This window comes from Natrix helvetica (assembly GCF_964273705.1).
Source record: "Natrix helvetica genome assembly, chromosome: 2".
Taxonomy (NCBI): domain Eukaryota; kingdom Metazoa; phylum Chordata; class Lepidosauria; order Squamata; family Natricidae; genus Natrix; species Natrix helvetica.
The window spans coordinates 97,648,455-97,673,662 of record NC_138552.1 but is presented as its reverse complement, the minus strand read 5'-3'; the positions used below and the strand labels follow the sequence as shown (position 1 = coordinate 97,673,662).

At 38.7% G+C, this 25,208-nt stretch overlaps 1 protein-coding gene and 1 long non-coding RNA gene across 2 annotated transcripts in view; one reads left to right on the top strand and one right to left on the bottom strand.

The window, feature by feature from the left end:
* Window positions 1-14,239, top strand: part of TMEM38B (transmembrane protein 38B) — a 42,016-nt gene extending 27,777 nt beyond the window's left edge. Inside the window, exons 5-6 of the mRNA XM_081944074.1 lie at window positions 10,581-10,698; window positions 12,147-14,239. Of these exons, the coding sequence (XP_081800200.1) occupies window positions 10,581-10,698; window positions 12,147-12,359 (331 nt within the window). The 3' untranslated portion in view covers window positions 12,360-14,239. The remainder of the gene's footprint in view (window positions 1-10,580; window positions 10,699-12,146) is intronic.
* The window catches only part of LOC309387537, a 482,764-nt gene that overhangs the window by 366,010 nt on the left and 91,546 nt on the right, over window positions 1-25,208 (bottom strand). The window lies entirely within an intron of this gene.

Genomic DNA, 25,208 nt, shown 5'->3' with positions numbered 1-25,208 from the left:
ATCCCTTATTGGTCAACTTTTTCTAAATTGAAGACTAACAAACATTCTACCCTTTTATTGAAGAGAAGTGTTATGAGTCCCCTAATCATTTTTGATCATTTTCCTTTTCATCTTTTCCAGCTTCGCTATATCAGTTTTTCATCGTGGTGATAGAACTGTACCCAGACATGCAGGGCATGCTGTAGATGTTTTTTTCTAGTGAAATGTAGAAAGTTTAGACTCCATCCATGTGCAGCTGAATTTAGGGGTGTGGTTTTTTTTTGCTCCAGCATGCTTCATTTTATGATTATGTAAATTAAAGTGCATTTGCCATTTAGCTAACCATTTCCCCAGTTTAATGAAACCCTTCTGGAACTCTTTTTACAGACGCTCTTGCTTTTTACCACTCTGAATGGTTTAGTATCACCCACAAATTTAAGTAGTTCACCCTAAATCAAAAACTGTTATGAATAAGTTAAAAACTCAAGTCTTTTGAGACTTATTATCCTCCATTTAGAAATGTGTCCATTTTATTGTAGTCTTTGCTCTTCTAAAGTCAGTTTTTTTAAAAAGGCAGGAACTGTTGACAAGGAATTTTGTGAAAAGCCTTTTGAAAATCCAAGTACACTATACAGGGATGTGTGTTTTTTAATGTTGTGCGCTGCCCTGAGTCCTTTTGGAGAAGGGCGGCATATAAATCCAAATAAACAAACAAAACAAACGAACAGTCCATCCTGTTGAAAACTCTTCATAGGTTGATGAAGTAGGATTTATCCTTGCCAATTCTTTAACAAGATTTATTTCTCCATATGCATAGGTTGTTCATTTTGTAAAAAAAAAAATTGTACCCATTTGCAGAAAATAGATATTAAACTAATTGGCCTATAATCTGCAGGATGTCCTTTAACCTGTTACTTTACATATAATTGCTCAAATTTTGTGTTTGAGTTTTTTAACTAGCTCTCATCATTATGCAGTGTAGTCTCTCAAATTGTCCTATAATATTTTCTCCTGTTACTGCAGTTCAGATTATTTGGTTGTTTTCTCCTTGAAAAAAGTCAGTCCAGACTCAGGTACTGTATCTATCTGCCCTTTAACCTCTGTGCTTGCTTATTTTTTTATTATATTTGTCCACATGGATGGCATACTCATTTCTTTTAGAATATGCAGGTCATTGAATTTGCTAGTTTCTGCTATGCTTTTTTTAAAGTTAAGATTTAGCCACTTCTGTATATGCATCCATAAATACAGAGACAAAGAATTCATTTAGCTTCTTGGTAATTACCATGTCTTCTCTGAGGATACATTTTCTTCCTTTATCATTTAATGTCTGACTGCCTTCCTAGTTTGTTTGTTTGTTTTGCTTCAAATATTTCTAAAGATGATCTTATTCCCCCTTCCCCTTTTTTTTGTTATATATCTTTCAAATGCTTCCTCTTCTCATTGCACATTTTCTGCCAGAGTATCTGCTCCAAGCCAATGGAATGGTAGATAAAGTTATGTAAAGGTTTGAACTTGTCTGTCCAACTGCCAGTCCACAGCATAATTTTCCAGGAGATGAATAGAATGGGATAAATATGCTATAGTGAAATATATATATATATATATCAGAAGAAAAAAAATGCACTTGAAAATGAGCTGGATCCAGCTACAGATGTGGAGAAATACATTTCCACCCCCAAAATTCCTACTTGGGAGTTTAGGTAGCTGCTTCCTCCTTGTTACGTTACCCAGATCTGAAATTCTACAGTACCTCCCAAAGCAAACATATATAGAAATATGCAATGTTTCAGTCCAAGAGACAGCAGAAACGCACACACATGCACACACACGACATCTTGTAACATTGAATAAATTATAGATACTATAGCCACTGTTGGTGAAGAAATGAGGAAAAAAAATCCAGAAGCCAATCCTTGCATGTGTCGCCTATCAATTTCTCCTTTGTTTCTTTTCCTTGTCTCTAAATTTTCATAGTTTCGTGCACAGTGTTAGAAAGACTGGCCTATTCCTGGATTTGGCTGACATATTCTGTGGAAAACTTACTAGAGTTTTCCGCAGAATATGTCAGTCAAATCCAGCCAAATTCTAGGTTTTTTACTAGAAATTTGGCTTTCTTAACTTTTTCTTTTGGTTTCATTTTTGAGAAGTTTCCCCCTTTTATAGTCAAAGGTAATTCTGTTTGAGGCTGCTGGCAGTTTCCCGTTTGCTAAATATACAGTAGCATTACGGTTATTTGTGCAACAATTATATCTTGCAGCAGATCATGGTCGCTATTTAGGATTAAGACTAGAGATGCTTCCCCACTTAGAGAGACATGAATTCTATTTTCTATTCAATTCTATTTTCCCCAAAGCCTGGGCTCTAGAATGCAGTGCTATTAAGTACACTGATAATTCTCAGGAACTACCAGGGAAGAAGTCATAGGCTGGATGTGGTCTTGATTCATACAAGATGGTTTAGGGATTTCAATAGTAACTAATTTAGGAATACATGGTTAGCTTTTTAACCAAGTTCCAGGCATCCTAAGGGGATGAAATTTGCAGTTCTTTTTCTGCTGGAGGGGCAGTGTTTCTTTTAGCAACAGCTGCTGTTCTTTCTCAGTTTGCAGAACCAGTGACAAGTGCCTTTCATTTTCTGTTATATATTGATACAGAGCCAATTTCATCTGGGAGGTAAAGTGCTGGATTAGTGAGACTGTGAGTTCTAATTCTGCCTTAGGCACAGCCTGGTGACTCTCAGTCCTGGAATAAAGTACTAGCAAGTCACTTTTGAAAAATGCTGTCAGGAAACGTGCAGCGGCTTGTCATCAGGAATCAGAGTTGACTTGATGGATCATAAGCGATTAGTATCAGATCCTGATTAGGAAATTGGATCAAACCACAGTTACTAATTCAGTTATAATTGATGATGTGTTCCTTTTATTTCTTGTCCATTCTAGTGAATTCTCAAAGCGGCTAACAAAATTAAAATATTAAATGTTAAAAGCTGAAAATATTAATAGAATTCACTTTATATTGCATTCGTATCAATTTAATGTTTTAATATGGAGAAAGATATGTATCTTGAGAAACATTTTTTTTTTGAACACCAAGAGAGTGAGGGCCAAACACAATTCCCACAAAAGCTCTACAAGAGAAGTACTACACAGCCTCTGCTGTGTACCAGGTCTCTCAGAAGAGGTGCATCTTCAGAAAGGTCTCCCTTGAAGAGCTAAGTGTCTGACTAAGTTCACAGTTGGGAGAGATTGGCCTTGAGCTATTTACCACTTGGAAGGTTAATACTGTAGCAACTTCTTAAATTGTGCTTGGTAACCAAATGTGAAAAATCCAGATCTTTCAGTACAGACATTAAGTGTCCCATCCCCCCCCACATTTTTCCCCATTAATCCCTGGTAGAAGCATCAAAGCTATCATCTGAGTGCAAGGTGGAAGCAAGACCATAAGCCTAGTCTTAAGGCGTATGAAATCAGATCATCACCTTTGAACAAGACTTTTCTGCAGATTGCTTTTGGAGTTTAGTGTTAAGCTGCTCCTATATCTCAGTGATTCTGTTTCAAGGGGGTGTTGGCGGGGAGTCTGCAAGGAAAAGATTATTGGAGCAATACAGTCTTCCTTTGAACCCACTTTATTGATGGACACCATGGAGATCATTTTTGCATAAGGAATAACAACTTTTAATCCATCATATTGGTGAAATATGTATGTACCCTAAGTTTCACTTTGGGGTAAGAATTGCAACGGTTGGTGAAGATGATCTGTCCTTCAATTCAATTCTGAACATCTTGTCAAGGCCCATGCTTTTTAGTAGTCTGGCTTTATCTTTGCCATCCACCAGCATCTTACTTTGTAGTGATGGAGATGGAGAAGGTCCAACTTCAAAACAATATTAAGAACAATTGAGAATAAGACTTTACCGAATAAGCTAAGATGAACTTGGCAGCAGAGTTCAGCAGGGAAATTTAAGAAGGGGAATCTTTAATCTCAAATCTCTTTTCCTTCTAAGTTGACAGCTGATGCTTAGCTAACTTCAGAAGAGAGCAAGGGAAAAATCTATCCTGTTTGCTGGTGCCTTAATAAACAAGTGAAGATGAATGCTCGTGGTTTACAGGCATGACCTAGAATGCTTGTGTCATGTTAGTGTATTGCCTTGAAATAAAAATTGGCATATGTTTGCAACAAGCCATCTTCATTTAACAACCCCATAATCCCTTGCGGGGTGGAGTCTGGGCAACTGAATGGAGCTAGCAAATTGTTTTACTGGCTGGATGTCCTTCCTGTCGCCAATGTGGAGTTTTATTCAACAGATATATTCTCATTGTGCCCAGAGAGAGAAATATCTGCCTCTACCTAGGATCGCACTCACAGCCTCCTGATTGTGAAGCAAGAGCTCCACCTCTGGGCCAGCACACCACTCCATATATTTGCAACAAGCACAAGAGCATAATTTTTTTTGAGGAAAATACATGAAGATTCGATCAACGAATTGCCATATTTTAGCTTATAACTTATCAATTATTCCTCCCTGCTAATCCATTTGGAGAATAAATTGCACTGTCAAGAGCAGCTACAACTGTATAAGCATGACTTTGAAGCTGATTCAAAAACTGGGCGCCCCAGAGATGTTTTCATACTTTCAATCTATGAAAAAAGCTAGAAAGGGGGGAAAAAAGAATACTGCCAGAGTATGACTAGCTTTGGAAATTATGCAGATGGGAGCCGTCTGGTTACTGGTATCATGGTCTGAATTATCTGGATGATGGATTGCTGGCACAAAAGGGTTGCATCTCACCAAAACCCTTTACTATAGACCTCCAATAAAGATTTGAAGGAAATGGGAATGCTGCTATGATGGGACCTATTAAACCACTCAGTGAAATATAATTCAGAACATAAAAGTTAATGTTCTTTGTACATTAATGCTCAGAGTGTGGAAGATACACAAGATGAACATAATTCTTACTATAGGAAATGTGATTCCATAGGTAAAAGAGTCCTGGTGGGATGAGTACCAGGATTGCAGTTGAAGGACACAATTTGATCAAAGGAAAAGGAGGAAGAGTTAAAAGTATCTATTCCTGCTCAGAATTTTTTTTAAAAAACTTGATGATGGAGATAGTCTCAAATTATGACCACAGCTGGGACCTAAATTTCTGTCGCTAAGTAAAGTGGCTGTTAATTGAGTCTCACCCAATTTTATGATTTTTTTTTGCCATGGTTGTTAAGTGAATCATGCAGTCATTAAGCAAATTCAGCTTCCCCCATTGACTTTGCTTGTCAGAACCTGATTGGGAAGATTGCAAATGGTGACCACATGATCCTGGGACACTGCAACTAGTAACTATATGCCAATTGCCAAGTGCTCAAATTTTGATCATGTGGCCGCGGAGAATGCTGCAATGGTTGTAAGTATGAGGATCGGTTGTAAGTTTGTTTTTTCAGTGCTGTTGTAACTTCCAAAGCTTGCTAAACAAATGGTTCTATGTTGAGGATTAAGAGAGACTGGCCCAGTCACCCAGGTGGCTAATAAATAAATAATTAAGAAAAGTCTGAACGACTCCTTGTTTGACTCATGTATGAGAGTTCTTGTTTCACTAGACAATTGTGAAGAGTTGGAGAAGAAGATTGACAGAATACTGGTGAGGAAATATTTATTGGGATCTTGGAATCCTAGGGGACAATCACTTAAATATGAGCCAGCAGTGTGGTGCAGCTGCCAACACAGTCCTAAGCTGCATTAACAGAGGGATAACATAAAGATTATGTGAAGTGTTAACACCACTTCATAATCCTTGATTTAACCACACTTGGAATACTGCATCCAGTTTTGATCGCCACAATATAAAAGGGATGTTGAGACTCTAGAAAGAGTGCAGAGAAGAGCAACAAATTAGGGGACTGGAGGCCCAAAAAGAATGATTGTGGAATTAGGTACGTCTAGTTTAATGGAAAGAAGGACTAGAGGTGACGTGATAGTAGTGTTCCAATATCTAAGGGGTTGCCATAAAGAAGAGGGAATCAACCAGGGGTGAAATTCAACAGGTTCTGACAGGTTCTGGAGAACTGGTAGCGGAAATTTTGAGTAGTTCACAGAACCGGCAAATACCACCTCTGGCTGGCCCCAGAGTGGGGTGGGAATGGGGATTTTGCAATATCCTTCCCCTGGAGTGGGATAGGAATGGATATTTTGCAGTATCCTTCCCCTGCCACGCCCTTCAAGCTACGCCCACAGAAGCAGTAATTAAAAAAATATGAATTTCATCACTGGAGTCAACCCATTCTCCAAAGCCAACTGATTGCAGGATAAGAAGCAATGGATGGAAACTAATCAAGGGGAGAAGCAAACTAGAACTAAGAAATTTCCTGACAGTTAGAACAATTAATTAGTGGAACAGCTTGCCTCCAGAAGTTGTGAATGCCCCAACACTGGAAGTCTTTAAGAAGAAATTGGATAACCACTTGTCTGAAATGGTATAGGGCTTCCTGCCTAAGCAAGGGGGTGGACTTGAAAACCTTCAAGGTCCCTTCCAACTCTTGTTATTCTGTACTCTGTGAATTTACTTTGAATCAGTTTAAATATTCAGGTCCAGATAAATTGCTACCTAAAGTACTAAAGAAACTTGCTACTGGACTGGCAAATCCCTTGATGCATTATAAGAAACTGGATAATGAGTGAAATGCCAGCTGATAAGAGAAGAGGAAATATTTTTTGTTAATATCTTCAAAAGAAGAAAACACATCCAGTGATCTACACACTACTTGGCCAGATTCACCATATTTTACTTTTATGTTGGGTAACCATTTTAAATGAGAGAATGTCATAGACATTTGCCATGACAATTAACCAGATCAATATAGCTGGCTTAGGAATTGTACTTGAAGCCTGCTTAGCAATGTTTCCTCATCAAACTAGAATATTAAGTGAGAGGCCACAAGGTTCACCATTGGGCTTTATATTCCTTGTTACTATTAATGAATGAACTATTAATGTTACTATTGGCTAAAGAGGTGGAAGGAAAGCTAACCAGTTTTGTAGGTGACATAAAATTGGATAGGATGACTCATGCTTCTGAAATAAAATTAATAATGAGCTGAGTTAGAGAAATGGGAAGAAAACAAGAACATGAAATTTAAGAAGTGCATTCACAGCTGCTTTGCTGTGTTTTCCTCCAGTTCGATGTTGATGTAAACTATACCACACTCAGCGTATATCCTTCCCTGGCATTTGGGACAGGGCATGCTGTGCTACTGTCTGCAGAGTTTGTATGTGAGATGGCATGTAGTGAGGAACTGGATCCACAGGAGGGAAGGTGTAGTCCAGGGGAGTAACAGACAACTCAGATATCCTATATGGGAGAGAGGGTGAAGACAGCCCTTTCCTAATAGTTCTCAGAGTGTACTATGTATGCAGAGATAGTAGAGTCCTCAGTCTGGCAAAGTCTTTTGTCTATAAGTGTGAAACAATAACTCAACCTGGAAGAACCGCCATATATCATTCTTGGCTTGTGGCCTGATAATATGTAAGATGCTGCAAGAGCATTGATTCATAGTTTCCCCTGACTAAATTTTTTAAAATTACTAATATTGGGAAAACCCACTACCAGTTGCCATTCAGAATGTGAATCAGAATGGCATGGGAAGGTCTGAATACTCTATCCAATCAAGTTATTTTTCTCTCTCCAAAGGACTAATGAACCATCACCCTAACAACTATTCTCTTAATTGCAACATAATAGTTGCTCGGATTTGTGCAGTCCAGAAGCCCATATGGTGGTTTTTTTAAGACTTAGAGTTCAATAAAGGGATTCTGATATTCATGAGAGATATTGGGCATATTTCATTTTTCCAGAACAGATTGTTAATCTGCCAACTAGCTGATCTAGTGATTCTCCATAGCACCTGAGAGCAGGACAAGAAGCAAATCAGAGGTAGATTCAACTTGGAAATGAGGAGGAATTTCCTGACAGTGAGAACGATTAATGGAAGGGATAGCTTGCTTCCTATAGCTGTGGGTTTTCCATCATTGAAGTTTTTCAAGAAAAGATTAGACAATCATTTGTCCAGGATGATGTTACGGACTCCTTGGGCAGGGTATTGGACTGAAACAGGGTCTAGGAAGTGGCGATCTAAGAACCTTATCTGAAACTTAAGTTCAGTGAAGAAGGATTGAAGGATCTGGATTGAATGTACAGCCTTGAGAAGACTGAAGGGGAAATACTATACTGTAGTCTTATTTATTTTACTTCATTCTATTGAATTTCAAATCCCAATGATTCTGAGTAGCTTACAATTAAAAGAAAAAAAATGAAGGAAAAAGGAACTGCCGCTGACTGAAAGACCAACTCTATAATGAATTTAAGTCACGGGAAGGCATATTCTAACGGAAGGTTAATAGTAAGAACAATTTAACAGTAGAAGCTTTTACCCAGAGAAATGGTGGACTCTTATCTCTTTGGATGAGAGGCGGGAGAGCCAGTGGTCACAGATACTTGATTTTCAATTCTTGTTCAGAGCTGGGAGTTGGATTCAGTGTCTAAATGGCTCCTTCTAACTTTTACAGGAGTGATATTAATGTGCTGTGAGAAACCCATTCCTAGCACACACGGCATACTGCTTGAGTTGCAGCATCCAGCTTGGCCTCGCAGAAGCTAAATTGAGAACATTAAATTGCTTCCACTTTTATTTCTGCCACAGGAAGTCAGAGCTGTAACTGGCTGGCCGGCCACGGCCTGCTGCAGGAAGAGGTAAATGAACTCACGGTGGGCATTTTAAGGTCCCCTTGCCCTGCCTGTCTGACTTCCTGACGAGCTTTTTTGTGGAAATGATTATTTTGAAAACAGGGCTGTGACTTCCAGTGTGATAAAAGCAGCAGGGGCATTGAAGCTCTTAGGCACCCTGCTTCCATGGCACTATCCTTGGTAATAAAGAATGACAAGAGAGAAACTGAGAAATTCAAGCAGATTTGTTGCCAGAAATAAGCTTTGCTCAGGTAGAGGAAGAAAAGAAGACAGTATGCTTGGGCGTATGAGCTAAATCCTTCAGCTATGATGAAAATTATAATTTCTGTCAGTTTAATTCACCACAGATGTGTGGTTTTTTTTTTGTTTTAAAAATATATGCTGGCCAAGAAAAAAACAGCTTTAAATATTTACAAGCAGCAATGTAAAGCTGATGAAAAAAGAAATATTTATAAAGAGCTCATTTTGTTGCAGTGTTATGGAATCAAGACACTGTTTTATGGATTTTCTTTTTTGTTGATGCGTTTTTTTTAACTTGCAATATTGTTGGTATGTGTGTATGTGCTATTTGATGTAGATGGTTTAGAATTGCAGTTATAGGAGTTGGGCAGCTATATACTCTAATTCTAATAAACACAACAAATTTAATAGGGTTTTAAAAAGAATTTTACCTTATGCAGATACAGAACACAGCAGTTTAGTGCTGATTTAAATGTAATTCTAAACCATGGAGGTGAACCTTGTTGTTTAAGATGTGGCAGAGCCACAGAACGTAGCATGGTTCAACATAGGTTGGGGCTGTTGGATGTTAATTCCCTATTCCTACTCCAAAGCATGGCATGATGAAATACAGTAAATAGAAACCAAACACAACACCATATACAATCAATTGAGACAGATTGCACACTCCTGAAGGGGAAAAAATGTCTAGGATATCTCAGCAAGTGAGTCCTCTTGTATGTTTTAAGACAGTGGCCCCCAATCTTTTGGGCACCAAGAAATGGTACCGCGGAGAAAGGTTTTTCCGTGGAGCAGAGGGGTGTGTGGTTTTGTGTACTGCCTGCATCCTGTGGATGGGGCTTCGCTTTTTTGCGCTGCTTAGTTGCTGACATGCTGCGGACCTGTGCCAATCCACGAACTGAGAGTTGGAGACTTAAGATATCTTTTTCCAGTTCCTACATATCTGGAAAACCTGATCAGCACCACAAGAAGCAGGACTTTTAGCACATCTGCTTCCAAGTGATTCATTTACCTCCTTATCTTAATCTGCAAGAGAAGATCCCATAAATAAGTTGTTTTATCATTCCTTTAGGATTTTTTTTTTACTGTTTCTATTTTTAATTTATGTTTTTAATTATTAAATTTAATTCTATCCAATTGATGCGTCACTTTAAGCATGTTCTATTGCCTGGTGTAGTATAGGAGTCTCACAAGTAGTATGCATATTATCTAATACTCTACATTTTAATAGAAGGTTTAAAAAAAGCCTGAAGAGAAATTAAAAGAACTCAAGTGTATTATTAGAAGAGAGGTCCATGCTGAATTTCCTTTCTTCTTTTATTTCTTAATAGTATAGCATAAAAGAACCAAGAGTCTTAGATGGTAATAACTATCTTCTTGGGCACTAAGTGTTATTGAGATCAGTTGGGCTTAGCTCCTTGCTGCATTAAAAATTCAACAAACATATTTTGAATTGCCAGCCAGCTAATGAACATTGGTCCCTATAAACAAGTTAACCGATTAAATGTCTGAAGGAAGCCCTGTTAATGACCCTTGGTGTTAACAGCAATGATGACTGAATATGTATTTTGAGAATAGAGAATTGAAAAACCTTGCCTTTTGTATGTTCCTTTTTCCCTCCCAGTCCCGTGAAAGTAAGTTTGATAGGAGCAGTGCTCTTCACAATGCAGTGCAACTTTTATCTTCCAATAACCAAGCACAATCTCATGTTACTCTACACCATGTTTTTGGTGGCCACAAAGGTAAGCTGTTTATGGTTTCTATGGATGTGTGTTCAACATGTTTTTATCATGTTACAATAATAATATCTATTGGGCACATTCATATGGCAGATACAATGGTTTGAACATTAAATACTAATACTATCCTTTCCAGATTTAATTATATATATTTTTCAGTCCGGTACCCTCCAGATGCGTTGAACTATAGCTGTCATCATTCTGGTTCACATATATTTTCCACATCTGTCTTCTATCAGGATTTAAAGAATAAAAGGGAAACCAGTCAGGAACTTGTGAGAAAATCATCACTTCCATAACTTTTAATTTGAGACAATTTGGCATTCTAAGGAGTAGTTCACAGATGTATGATTATTGCATGGTATTTCTCTTCACTGCCAAACCAACTATATTTTCTCCTAATGACAATTCATGTGATGGCTCATATCTTGGCTTAGCATTTATGAGCACAACTGGGATCCCAGTGACAATATCTGCTACAGAATTGGCTAACTTTTCAGTATGTATGAACAGTGCCCATCTGTAAATGCACTTCACTTTTGTATTGGACGATACTATGACGATTGACCATTTGACCACAAGCCAAGCTTGGACAGAACCCATTTAACCTATATTTCCTTTTGCCAGAATCAGTTGCCCCCACCTCCACCCCCTATAGTTATTTATCTTCTTTTCCTTGGAAAGGCAGAACTAATAGGGAAATGTTTAAAATTCCTCCCTGGGAAGAAAAACCTTCAAGACCAGAATGTATCATTAGCATGCCTGCCTCTTCATTCATTCCACCAGCTGAACAGAACGTTGAAAAGAAATTATATCAAGGGATTTCAGAACTCTGTCTATCAACAGCATAAATTTTGGAAAATTAAATAGAATGGCTCCCAATTTAATACGGAGGAAGAAACTGGCAAAAGAAATACCTTTTTGAAAAGATGACTTGAGAACTCAGGGAAAATTATTTCAGAATTAATTTGCTCAGTGAATCATTATGGGAGAGTCAAGCGGGCAGGGGCTCAAAATGTTGCTGACTACTTTAATCTAAACCTTTATTTTGTCTGTTTCCAAATCAAGTGATCCAGAGTGGAATGTATTCAATGTGCTTTCCAGTGTCCACCCAATACAAGTGCAACGCAAGGGGAGAGCAAAGACGCACAACCACACACATTACTTTGTTAACACAGGAGAAAATATAGTCTCCTCTCTATGGTTAGTGCTGCTAAAAAGATGGGAAAGAATCCCAGAACTATGCTCTCTGTGCTTTCCCCAACTTGTTTATTAAAAGCAAACTCTGTTGAATTTCAAGAAAAGTGGGGGGTAAAAGTATTATAATAAATGAACAGGTCACTTCAATTGGCCCAAAGGTTTGCATTGAGTTGTCGGGAAGGTATTATTTAGGCTGAGTTTGTCCACTTTTAGTTGCAGAGCTGATGCACTTGCTGTGTGTTTTCTTGCAGATAAACATGATGGTGACAGGATGCACAACTTCTCCATTTGCTTCCCTGGAGGAAACACTGGCTCGTCTCTTTTTTGGCCTGAAGCCAACTGATTCACACGCTGTGGATGAGATCAAAGGACCCTTAAATGGCATCTCTTCAGCCTGTGACTGTCTTCTTGGGGGGGAGAAGAGTGAGGCAGTTCAAAAGAAACAAGCAAAGAAAACTCAATGAGAACCTCAAAAGTGCTGAGGACAGCCAAAATGGCTTGTTTGTGTGTGCCCATAAAAATGTAGTATTTCTCTTTCCAAATGATGTGAAATGACAATTGTGCATGAGGTAATTTCTGTGACAAGAGAATAGCTGCACTGGTCCTTCAGAGAAGTTTTCAGGGCAAACAACAGTTCAGTGAAGCTCTTATATTGCCCATGAACTGCTCCTATTGTTTACTGCAACAGTTCCCATCCTGCTGTCATTTGGACATTTTAGGATAACAGTTCCCATACTTTCTAGCCATCACAGCCCTGAGGGTACCAGATTAGAGAACGCTTGACTTAATCCTTCCCTATGGTCTGTGTAGCTTCCGAAATTGGCTATGTTTTTAAAACTAAAATTCATAGTTGAATAAGATGCATCATGTCAATTTTTTTTCTAATTAAATTTATTCAGTTTAGATGGCCGACCATCTCACTATAGTGACTGGGAAGCTAAACACATTTAAAATCAAAATACAAACAACACAAAGCATCATAGAACATCAAAGAATGATAAAGATACTGTGATCACATGCTGTGAGTTTACTCATTTTTATTGGTTTTTTTTAAATTTAAGACAATAATGCCTAACATAAAAACTTGTCGAAATATTTTCTCTCTTTTTTTCCTCTCATAGTGGCAATACATAAAAACCAGATTTTAGAGTATGGTTCATCCAAAGTTGGGCACTTTTAAATAGCATGGGAGAGGCTTCACAATATGTATGTTTGGTCTATGTTTCTTATTGCTTCCTTATGACTGAACTGATATATTCTTCTTTGACAAAAATATGCTCTTTCAATCTTTCAATTGACAAATATTTTTATTTAGGGTTTGTGGGATGTATACTTTTTTCTGATACTGGCACCTGTTAATTTTAGATATACTAATGATCTGATTTGAAAGCACAAATTCTTAAGTGTTCACACTTGGGTTGCATCAAAGCTAATTTATATATTTTTCCACCAATTTTTCATACTAAATTTTAAGATTTTTGGACATGAAACAATTTGTACATACCTCTGCTGGATTTTTTACAGAGCAATGAAATTCTTTGCTAAATGACCAAAATTTATATGCATTGTTAACTTTGAGCCACTGTTTATGCATAATTTTGAAAATGAGTATTATTTGGAATCTTATTTGAGATTAAAAAAGGCAAAACAGGGATTACAGCTCACCTGTCAGGAAGATTGGTGAGAATTGCAGGGAAATATCCTTTTCCCTAATCACCTAGCAGCCTATAATGCACAGTCAGTGGCCTACCCTTGTCTCAATCAAGCTGCCTCCATTTCTTTGGTTAATATTTTTCATAAACATTTTGAGGCTAACATTTGTAATCTGTTTTTTATAAACTACTAAAAAATTTATTCGGTCAAAAATGAAGCAGAAAACGGATTTTTAAAAATATATATTTGTTATATCATTTAGGGCAGTTTTCATTCTAGATCCTCTATTGCAGAAGATTAGAACAAGAATGTCCAAAAAGTGTATTAAAATGTCCTTGTGGCATTATTTTGAACTTGGTTTGTACTGTACGTACTTGGAAAATACTTGAGTTGGACACCAGCAGCCAATGTGCTTCAGATGTTTATGAGAGTTTTTTTTCTTAATGCACGCTGGTAAAATCACTGATGTTTTTGTATGATTGGGCTGAACAAATGTTTTGATGTTTTTTAGTCCAAGATTTTTTTTTGTGTGAAATGCCTTTGTCAACAATCTCACAGTAATTGCAGTGTAGGCTTTATAGCATACATAAATGTGAAAATGTATTTTAAAATTACTGTAAAATACTTAGAAGATGGTATGCTTTGCATTTGAATTCAGCATTTTAAAAACCTGCTATTAAACAATGGAAATCGTTTGGCTCTCAAGTGTGCTAATAATATGATCAGCAAATACATGGACATGAAAAGTTTAGTGCTTCTTCACCCAGAAAAGCCCTATGTTCTTTCTCTACAGAACCTGAAGCACATTTCATCCCATTTGAAATATTTGCATTTGCTTAGTTTGAATTGAAATGGCAATTAAACCTTGAAAAAGCTAATCAAATTTGGATCTGTTTTATACATGGATGAGAAACTATCACAACTTACAGTATAATAGGCTGCGAGAATAATCTTGAAAGACAGGAGGAAGAGCTACAATTTGGACAACAGTACTTCAGTATGCTTGTTTTTGGTTTCCTAGCCTGGCCTATTTTGAAGGGCCATTGATCAGGGTAAGCTTTGGTAAGTCATTCTGTCTTGCTGGCAGGAAAAAAAAAACATTGCTACATGGATATTTCCCTGAAATCACCAGGAGCTGAAGACTTTAGTTACCATTTTTGCATAGCAGGACATTTCAGCTGGCCTAGACTATGAGAAATATGGGACTGATTCTCTTTGACTCTTGACCAGTTTGATTACTCTGAACATTTATTCAGCACCCAATGGTGCATTGGTAAAACCACTGCCATCTAACCACAAGGCATCTGCCTTTAGATGTGGAATAAGAATGGTAGCAGGGGGAGAGATTTCTGCCATGCCTTTTCCAGTTCTTATCTCTCTATATTGATGGGGAAGTCAACATTGAGATCCACCACCACTAAACATTTGGTTAATCCCTGGAATCTGAAGAAGGCAAAATATCTATATTCTGTCCCATATTTTTGTTTTTGACACTGACCCTTGCACTAAGTAATCTTTTCATAATTCCATGCATGTTAAGTAAGATCATTCAGCTTGTTCTTAATATCAGGTATTAAGAACAAGCTGAATGATATTAAGAACAAGCTGAATGATATTACTTAAATTTTCTCTTTCTGACTTCTAAACAACAGATGCTAGATTAAGAATTCTGAATTTACAGTAAGCAAGGAAGAAATTCATAGATATATAATTTGGGGTCTTTGGTGACCCTTTTTTCCATTTGATTTCCAATCTCCATTTGATTTCAAAATCACCTCATGTATAAATGAAACAGTACTTGATACCAGTATTTAGCACTGTTTGCATTAACATTTGATAGGCCACATTTTACTTTGCCCATCATAATTGGTGCCATTTTGCTAAATAATTGGATGAAAGTCTATTCCACACATAGTCGAGGGGATTTTAAAGGCCAGATATCTATTTATCCCTGGATTACTTAATTTTTAAAAAAATAAAAGACCATGAGGCAGTTATATGTGTCAATAGATATTGAATAAAAGCAAAGGGGAAGTCAATTTGAGTGCTGATTCTTTTTCAGAAGTTTAACGTCCATGCAATGCTGCTCTGCCTTTAGGCAACTGCAATTTTTCCTCCTGCTACTATAAGAAATCATGGTCTTGGGAGTGAGAAAAGAGAGCCTTTGATTGGAACAGCCAATCTCAAGTGAGCTTGAATACCGGGCCAGAAACTTTGAATTGTTCTGAATGTCCTGAGGGAAGAAAAATATTATTTTTCAAGAGTAATGCTCACACCAGCCTGTTGAACTGAACAGGTGGGATGCTGTGGTCTGGACTTCACTTGTGTCAGACTGCTTTTCCTTCATTCCTAGCACTACAGTATAGTATTAAACTACACATTTTTTATCTCCATTTATGAGACAGCCACTTAAGCACTTTGCTCCTTTGGGGTCAGCTGTGAATCTTAAAATTTGAGATCAGTTTGGTAACCACCTTTGGTAACTTTATGACTTATGGACTCCAACTCACAGAATTCCCCAGGCAGGAACCTCCAGGAATTCTGGCAGTTGAAGTTCACAAGCTTAAAGTTGCCAAGGTTGGGACACTCCTGCTTTTGATGATGCTAAGCATATATATTTTTTGCTTTCATACTTTTTTAAAAAAGAATGTTTTTTTTAAATCCGCCTGCATTATTCCTTATTTATGCCACTGTCGGAACTTTTATGAGGCTGACTGAGGCACCAGACTTTTAAGGAGGAGTACGTTTGCATGTTGTGTGTTTCAACAAAACATTTCACTGTTGTAAAGCTGCCATGAAGATGTGCTTCTGTTTTAAAATGCCAAAATATCTCAGACCATCTTTGCTTTTAAAATATTGCAAGGCTCATGTCAAAGGGCTTCATACAGGCCTGCAAGGCCATCGGTCTGTTCCCTCTCGCTATACAAGATGTAAAAGGCAGCTTCTGACAAGTGGAAAGCGTGGATATTTTAAAGGTTTCTTTTAGCTGACTATTCAGTTTTGCAGAATTGAACCTAATATAAAAAAATAATTCCTTCCCCCAGTGTGGAATTTTCTTTCCACAAGTACACAGAAAAGCAATTGCTGTTATATTCTTTTACCCTTTAACATCTTTTTAACCAAGTAATCACACGGGGAGATCCACTTTCGTGTGGTTAAAGGCAACTTAGGATGGTAGGAAGCAAGCAAGGACAAATCAATTCTGAAATGTTGCCCAGAAAACTGTCCCATACTAATAACATCACGAGTCTGACTCAAAGGTACATGCATAGCAGTAATGGTGTCCTCTTATCTTTGCTACCGGTTTGGAACCGGGAGCATTGACGTGCGGCGTTTCTGCACATGCACAGAACTTTCTGCGCATGTGCAGGGCGTCCATGATGGTGTCTGGGTAGGTGGGTGGAGTCTCTCACTGCAGGCAGTACCGGTTCACTTAAATCGGGGCGAACCAGCAGAATACCACCTCTGATGCATAGAGACAATTGTTCAGTAATGGACTCTTGACAATATTTCTTAGGCTTTGATTCCTTACTCACTTGGGTTCCACCACTAATATATAGTGCAAGGCAGTATTTCTCAACTTTGGCAACCCTTTAAGATTTGTAGACTTAACACATTTAAAATTTTGGGAGTTGGAAGTCCACACATTTTAGAGCTGTCATGGTTGAGAAACACTGGGGTAGGATAAGGGTGAAAGTGTTAGATTAGGAGGTGTATATCCAGGGTTTTGAAAGAAGTTACTGTTTTGGCTCCAAAGGACACATAGGCACATCAATCCATCCTCGAAATAGGGGTAGCACTTTTTTTTTTGCACCTACAGTAATCCAACAGATATTGGCCTCCCCTCATTCCATGTCAATGTTTTTCCAGGTAGAAGCACAGTTGTTACTTCTGGGCTACACCTGTCAATATAGCAGTTGCTGGATTTTAGGTATTCAAGGATTTTGGAGTGCATGAGTGATACACTTGTTTGGATGCAGGCTAAAAAGCAGGTTGTACTTTCAGGATGCCAACCTAATGCCCTTCCCGTGGTTCAAACAACAGCCCTGTATGGCCTTTTTGTTGCTTTTATGCTTTTGATGTGTTTTTTTTAAAAAAAACTCCGAATCCAATATTATTTATATTCTTCCAAATCTAGGATGAAGATGTGCTTCTGTTTTAAAATTCAGGTAATTCTCACTTAAAACCACAATTGAGCCCGGAATTTCCATCATCATTATGGTTATTAAGCAGGGTGCCACATGATCCACGTCAATTTTTCAATGACCATAAAGTGAGTCACCATGAGGAAATTATCACTGATACAAAGTGTTATTTGGTGTGCTAAACCTTGCTTTGTTTATTGCCTCGGGATAATTGCTGGATCTTTCTTTACTAGGTTGGGTTTAAGGGTATGTGAAGTAGCATTGGCAGCGAACATGAGAAGAATACATACCAAAGAATCAAAGAATTAGAATAGAGCTGGAAGGGACCTCGGGTGTCATCTAGTCCAGTCTCCTGCTCAAGCAGGAGACTTTATACCATTTCAGATAGTCTTTTCTTAAAACTTCCAATGATGAAGCACACACAACTTCTGTAGGCAAGCTGTTCCATTTGTTAATTGTTCTCACTATTAGAAAATTTATCCTTAATTCCAGGTTGTTTCTCTCCTTGATTATTTCCATCCAAAGTTTCTTGTCTTGCCTTCTGGTGCTTTGGAAAATAAGTTGACCCCCCCCCCCCTCGTTGCGGGAACCTCTCAAATACTAGAATACTGCTATCATGTCACCCCACAATCCTTCTTTTCTCTAAATTAGCTATACCCAATTCCTGCAACTATTCTTCATGTTTTTTTGTCTCCAGGCCTTTAATCATTTTAGATTCTTCATTCACCATTCAGATTTTTACTGATCTGGAAACAGCATCCGATAAGCCAACAAAAGGGTGGGTGGGGAAGGATGGCGGGTCTTCAGCTGCCAGTAATTCAAATATTTCTTTGCCAATAAAGGGGTAAGAAGCCAAAACCTCTTGAAAGATTTCTGCATCTCATGTTTCAAGGCCATTGGATTGATGGAAACCTGAAATGTCTACCCTACACTCCAGCTGCCCTTCTGCAGTTTTGAAGCTATATAACGAGGCTGGCAGAAGCTGGCAACGCCACTTATCAGCACACCTGCCCCAGCCACAAGCTATAGAAGGTGAAGGGTTAGCTTGAGAAAGCCTTTATTGCCTATTCTACTCGTGTAAATTTTCATTCATGAAACTGCCTTGTAGTGTTTAGCCTCATAAGCAAACTATTTAGAGCGTTTCTTTCTCTCTCTCTTTTTTTTTCCCAGCATGTGTTTGTAAGCCCATATGGACCTGCTGAGGATCCAGCTGGAAGATTGGCCTTGCCTGCTGGAAAGCTCCTGGCACATTCCTTCACACATTATCTCTCTGGGAAGGCTTTGGAATAAGGCAGGATTAAAAGAGAGGGGGGGAAAAAGATGAGAGGGGGAGGTCATTGGCAATCCTTGCATTAAACTGCTCCCGTAATTTATCCAGGATGCTGATTTTAGGGATTAAAGTGGTGTTTATTCCATCTTTGTCCAAAGTTGTCAAAGCAAATGCCACTGTTTTTCAGTTCATTCTTTTAACTCTTCAGTTTAGAGAGTCGAGTCACATTTGCATTAAATGTGTGATTACTTCCTGTACACTGGGAATCCTTTTAAAATAGAACCGGTGGCAAAGAAATAAAAATCAGGCTCAAAGGCATTAAAATTATATTGCAATTTAAGAATGCATATAATCATATACAAACCCATCCCCATTCATTTCCCCTTCTCACTTTTTTGGGTGTAATATAGTTCCTTTTTTGAGATGTGAAATGTTAAGCCACTAGATAGCTTTTAAATACATAGACAGGAATTTATGGTAGTTTTGCAATTAAATGAATAATGTTTCAGGAAGTAACTGAAAATCTGCCTTTTAAAACAATAACTCCTTTAAAAGTAATATATTCAATGCGTGGTTACAAAGTCCATCCCATTTTATGTTTTACGTTTTTCTTAAAAATAAAAATAGACCTAAGTATGAGTAAAGTATGACGTAGCTTTATTTGCTCAGAGTAAAACAAGACAAAGGTAACAGACAGGCTGGCAAGCTATGTTAAATAAAAGAATTTTAACCAATTGTAAGGAAAAATTTTCTAATTTATACAGTGAAGTAACTATTTTGAAAAAATCAACACTACCTCAAAAATTGAAAAACACTGCGGGAGGAAAAAAGGTTCAAAAAACATTGGCAATAAAAATAAAATCCTTTAATATGAATATTGACCTAATTATTATTTTAATCACGTCCCTGAAGTCTTTGTCATACAGCAGATAAAGTAAGCAAACCAATCAACTAACCTGGTTCTCACGCCATTTTCAATTAAAATCCGAGGCAAGTAATTCCTCTTCCTCTTAATTACTACTATCCAGTTCATTTTAAAGACATAGGAAGACACCAATTGTCACGGACAACAGTACCCAGGAACTGGAACTGTATACATGTCATTGGTTCAGTTTTTCTAAATGTATAATCTTATAAACATTATATAAACACAGGTGCAGGGATCGGATGACAATCAGAAAATTCTCTATGAGAATGGAAAGTAATGGAAAATAATCCAGAAGGTGGCAATGGCAAACAGCTCCTGTATCATGCTCAGCAAACTGTATGAATATGTCCACGCTAAGTCACCAGGCACTTGAAGGTGACTTTATTTTACTCTTATTATGACCAGCTGGGACTAAAACAGTTCAGTAGCATAATGGAATAGCTTCTAGCTAGGCAAGAGTTCAGGAAAGCCCAAAACAGCTGGATTCTCGCACAGGCAATATGGACAGATGCCAGCATGATGTCAAGCAGTTACAATAGTTACAATTCTCATACCATATCAAATTTGATTGGATTATATTCTCTTTGTATATATATATAGAAGAGATTGTATACAAAACATTTTTAAACAAAGTTTTATATGTTGCTCTTATATGGGACTCCTTCACCCCATGAAAGTGATGGGAGCCCCACAGATTCTTACCTAAAGGGTAAAAATGAAAATCATTTCTGCAGTTTTCAACGAAGTAGGTCCTCTCATACATTTGCTATATTCATTTGTACGTCTCCCATAAGAGACGTGGTATGTAGGCTTTGATGGCATGTCTGCAAACCAAGCAGTGCAAACAGCCAATAGAGGGTGCGGGCTCACCAGCAGGGAGACCTCTGATAGGCTGCTGCTCCACCTTACTCCTTAGCCCCACCCTTTGCCCTAGATTCTTGGACAAGGCCTTGAACCTGTCAATCTGTTTTCCACCCAGTCATTTACAAGTCTCTTTAGGCCGCATGTGGCTCATGGGCCATAGTTTGCTGATCTATGTCAACACTGGGCAGCCATATTTGCAGTAGCTAGAATCTCTGAACAATATTCAAATCTATTGCAGCAGATAATTTGGCCTCTCATGCTGATAGCGTTTTTGATAGTCTTCTGCTGACAGTCAACAGAGACAGAAGGATAAGACATCACCTATCCCCAATTTACAATGCAATCATTTTAGCTATTCCAAGATTCTACACTTCTGATTCAGGTGACCCTGAGGTCACAGATTAAACCCCAAATAACCACAATGGCTCTCAAAAAGGAAATGATCTTTCCATTTCCCTTCCCCTCCACTAATCTCCACTGTCAATAACTGTCCTTCCATCTCCCACATCATCTAATACAACTGATGAAGCTCCCAGGAAAGGAAGCGAAATGTCGTCTTCCTCAAAAAATCAGTCCAGTAGCCTTTTCAAAAATAAAAATCACTTGATACAACTATGATCTGGATGACTGAGAATCTTCATAGACAGATAGTATTTTTGTTTGCGCAAAAGAGTGTTTCTGAACCTTGTCTGGACTTAATGTCTGGACTTAAACTTCCGGAATTCTCCAGCCAGCAGGTTGACTAGAGAATTCTGGAAGTTGAAATCCAGACATTTTAAAGTTACAAAGATTGAAAAAGAATCCAAGGATGCATATTCAGAAAATCTCCTTTCTATAGCTTTCTGTATCTAGATTCCAAGGATGCATGTGGGGCTGAAGGGAGGGATTTATTTATTTTTTAATCAAGATGGTAGCCATGACGAGATCAAAGCTGCTTCTTTTTAAATATTCCCCACACATAATACACACTCAAAATGGGTCAAGGCTTTCCATGATCGCAGAAACTATCCTGGCTTTTTTGACCCACATCCCCTGCATGTAGTGCTATTCGTATCAGGGGAGATTTCGTGTCAGCAACAGCCCCGGCAGTCTCCTGGGGGTATGAAAATAACAGAAAATTAATCAGCAATGCTCACTGAGAAAAGAACCTTTCCTATTTTTAAAATCATGGTATGGCACTGTTTCTCTGCAATAACTTTATTGCCAAAAAGTTTTATTTTCCATCCACTAGAGATTAAAAGATTGGACCTTTCCCATTTCTTCCCTTTATGCCTAACCTGAAAGTTGTGGAAAAAAAGTGGCTGAAAATTTAGGACACTGTGTAAGACTTATTTTCCAACATTTTAAGTCTACTTAGTCCTAGAGATGTCCAGAACTTTCTACAACATCAACAGACCATTCCTTTTGAAAATGAACCTTGTTTTCTGAAATTAAGCCAACCTTATGGCTGCAACTTTTAGTACACATAAAACACACACCAATCAACAATACAGTAAATACCAGTTTACGTTAATTTGTAAAATTTACTAACATATCTAAGAATTAGGATATCGCTCTAACTCTGAGGTAGCCAGCTGTTTAGGACTGAATGACAAACTTGGAATATGGTTGCATGCCTTCAGGGCTTTTACAAAATGGCTTCTAGGGGGAAAAAACTTGCCCAGAATGTCTTAATTGACAGGGTCAGTTATAAAACAATCAGAAAGCATATTGGTAAGCTTGTTCATAGATTTCTTTTGCGTGCACACAAAGCCTAAGACTATTTTGTATATGAGGGACATATAAAATGCAATTCGGTACTTTTACAATAAATAACATTTCATGATGAATGACAGTAAGTTTCTAATGTCAGCAAGCTGAATACAGGCATTTAAATATCTTTTTATAGCGCACAAAACAAGAACATTGGAGAATTTACATTTGCAGGACTCAACTCTCTGCCACAGGGCTCTTCAAAACTCAGAAACATTTAAAGCAATTAAAGATTTCTGGGAAAGAAAAAGGGCATCTGAGTATTAATTACATTTAGAATAGAATTCTTTATTGGCCAAGTGTAATTGGACACACAAGGAATGTGTCTTTGGTGCATTTAGTGTACATAAAGAAAAATAAAATAGAATACATTCATCAAGAATCATAATAGTTCTGATCCCTCATTTTCGGAGATGAAATTCCAATTCTCTGAAGTCCTTTTTCTCTTGTGGAAAGTAGAATGAGGCTCCACTTTCCTTCTTTTGCAGGGCAATGTCTTTTGTAACAACAACAAAAAAGTGGGAAACAGGCTTGAAGAAAAATCTTTATTTAGTCGTCCTATGTTTTGAAATGCTTGCGGCTCTGGCTTTTCATGGAGAAAAATAAAGGAAGCATTTTGATTTAAGGATTGGTTTTGTGCTTGCTTCTTTAAGGAACACTGTTCTTTGACAATTCTTATTCTGGCAGAGAACAATTGCTTGATTCTCTTCCAAATCTGTGATCTAACACCAGTCTCTGGTAGCATAAACCTATAACTCGCCAAACCAAACACTTTTATTATCAGACCGGCACCACAGTTTGCAAAAAGAACTTTTCACCACCCCTCTTCTTTCCTGCAGTGCCCAAAGCACACCCCAGTGGGCTGCCACACATGGGCTACAAACTATGGAATCCTAGAGAGAATACGTCCCAAATGTTTCCAACCACAGGCTGTGGTTCTGCTCCAAAGGCATATTAATCCCTAATTAATTTAACTCAAAATTCACTTAAGTGGATTGAGTACCGTACAGTGACTCTTGAGTATAATAGGTTGTGCAAATTCAGAAAAAAAGTTTTAGTTTCTCTTGATCAACAGCAGAGCACCCCAACTTCTGTGAAAGTGGCCAAGAACGGAACCAGGAACTATTATATACTAAATATTACTATGTTCTGCATTTAAGTTAGATTTTTTTTCTATTTAAAAAGTTACATCCTGGAATTGGCATTTAAACTCATTTGCCATTCCAACCTTGAGATCTACTGTAATCTTTTAACCACCATAATCCTGAATCCTTGGTCATAAATACACTAACCTGCCTTTTAAAAGCTGCCTTAATAGAAAGATGCGCCCTCTCCAAACTCACTCACTTTCCAATAAAGGATCGCTCCAAATGAGGAGTCCTAGGTGCTCTGTGAACTTGTTTTCTTGCACACGTTTCATTACCCAAAATAGGTAGCATCACTAGTACAAGCGATGTTAACCTGCTTAGGGTAATGAAACATCTGCAGGAAAACCATCAAGCTCAGGGAGCAACAAAGACTCCCTTATTTCAACACCGAGCTTAAAATATTCTCCTTTATTGAGATCGCTCCAAACTTTGAAACTCCGTCCTCTCAGAAAACGGCACGAGTGCGGGGAAAAGGCGTCATTTCGGCCCATTTCAAGTACTATGAAACTGTTAAAAAGGACAAGAGGATGGCGCCATAGGATCGAGCCGTATAAGCCAAGGAGCGAAGTAGACTATCATCATCACCAGGAACAAAACGCCCGAAAGGGTGGCGACCTGCCAAAACAGGCCGCTCCTTCCATCACCGTGAAGCATATTCGGCGTTCCGGGGTTTAACTTTGTAGCCGCCAGCGGGCAAGGTTGTGACTGGGAAGACACAACTATTAGCAGCCGCCAAGCGAGGCGCGCTCTTTTACTCCGTCGGCGATTCCCCACGCCGTGCAAGGCGAGCGGCGCACGCGCGCGCCTCCGGCGCTTTCTCAGCTGACACCAAGCGCACAGGAGCTTTTGCGCTCCCAGCGGGAAACTGAAGTGTTTGAGAAGCTGATCCCGGGGCGCGCTCGGCTGGGCTCCTGCAAAGGGAGCCCACGTGGTGCGCCGCGCTTTTCCACGCCTCCAGCGAGGGAGGCATTCTTCCCGCCTTCCCCACCCGACCGCTGCCCACCTTGCCGGCAGGTGGCTCTTTCCGACCGCAGCTGTTTAGCAGACCGCTTGAATGGCGTGACGCGCGCCTGGCCCCAAGGAGCACTTGCACGCGCAAAGGCTTTCTCCCCCCACCTCTCTTTCTCTCAAGCAAGCGTGTGAAATACAATCCCTCTGGGATTGTACAATCGGGCTCGGGGTCTTTGCCTCTCGCTGCTCTCCCTCTGCAAGGAGTAGTAATTACTCTTTGAACCTTAGCCGCTCTAACTTGCGGCCTCCAAGACCCTTTGTTCTTCTGGAAGTGTCAAGACGCCTCAACTCCCTCTGCAGGACAAGGGTTGCGTTACACTGATTGACCGGGTTCATACTTGGAGGCACGCAGAGCCTGGAGAGATTTGCATGGTTTGGTCTTAGTGTCTTGCGAAATCCCAGCTCTTTGTGCCTTATAAACCTGGTTTTTATGCTTGGCGTAGGGAGTGAACCTAGCTAGTTGTAGCTAAACAAATAATGGTTACTCGGACCATTTCTTGACAAGGCATGTGGCCACTTTATCCTATACTTCACAAATAGGA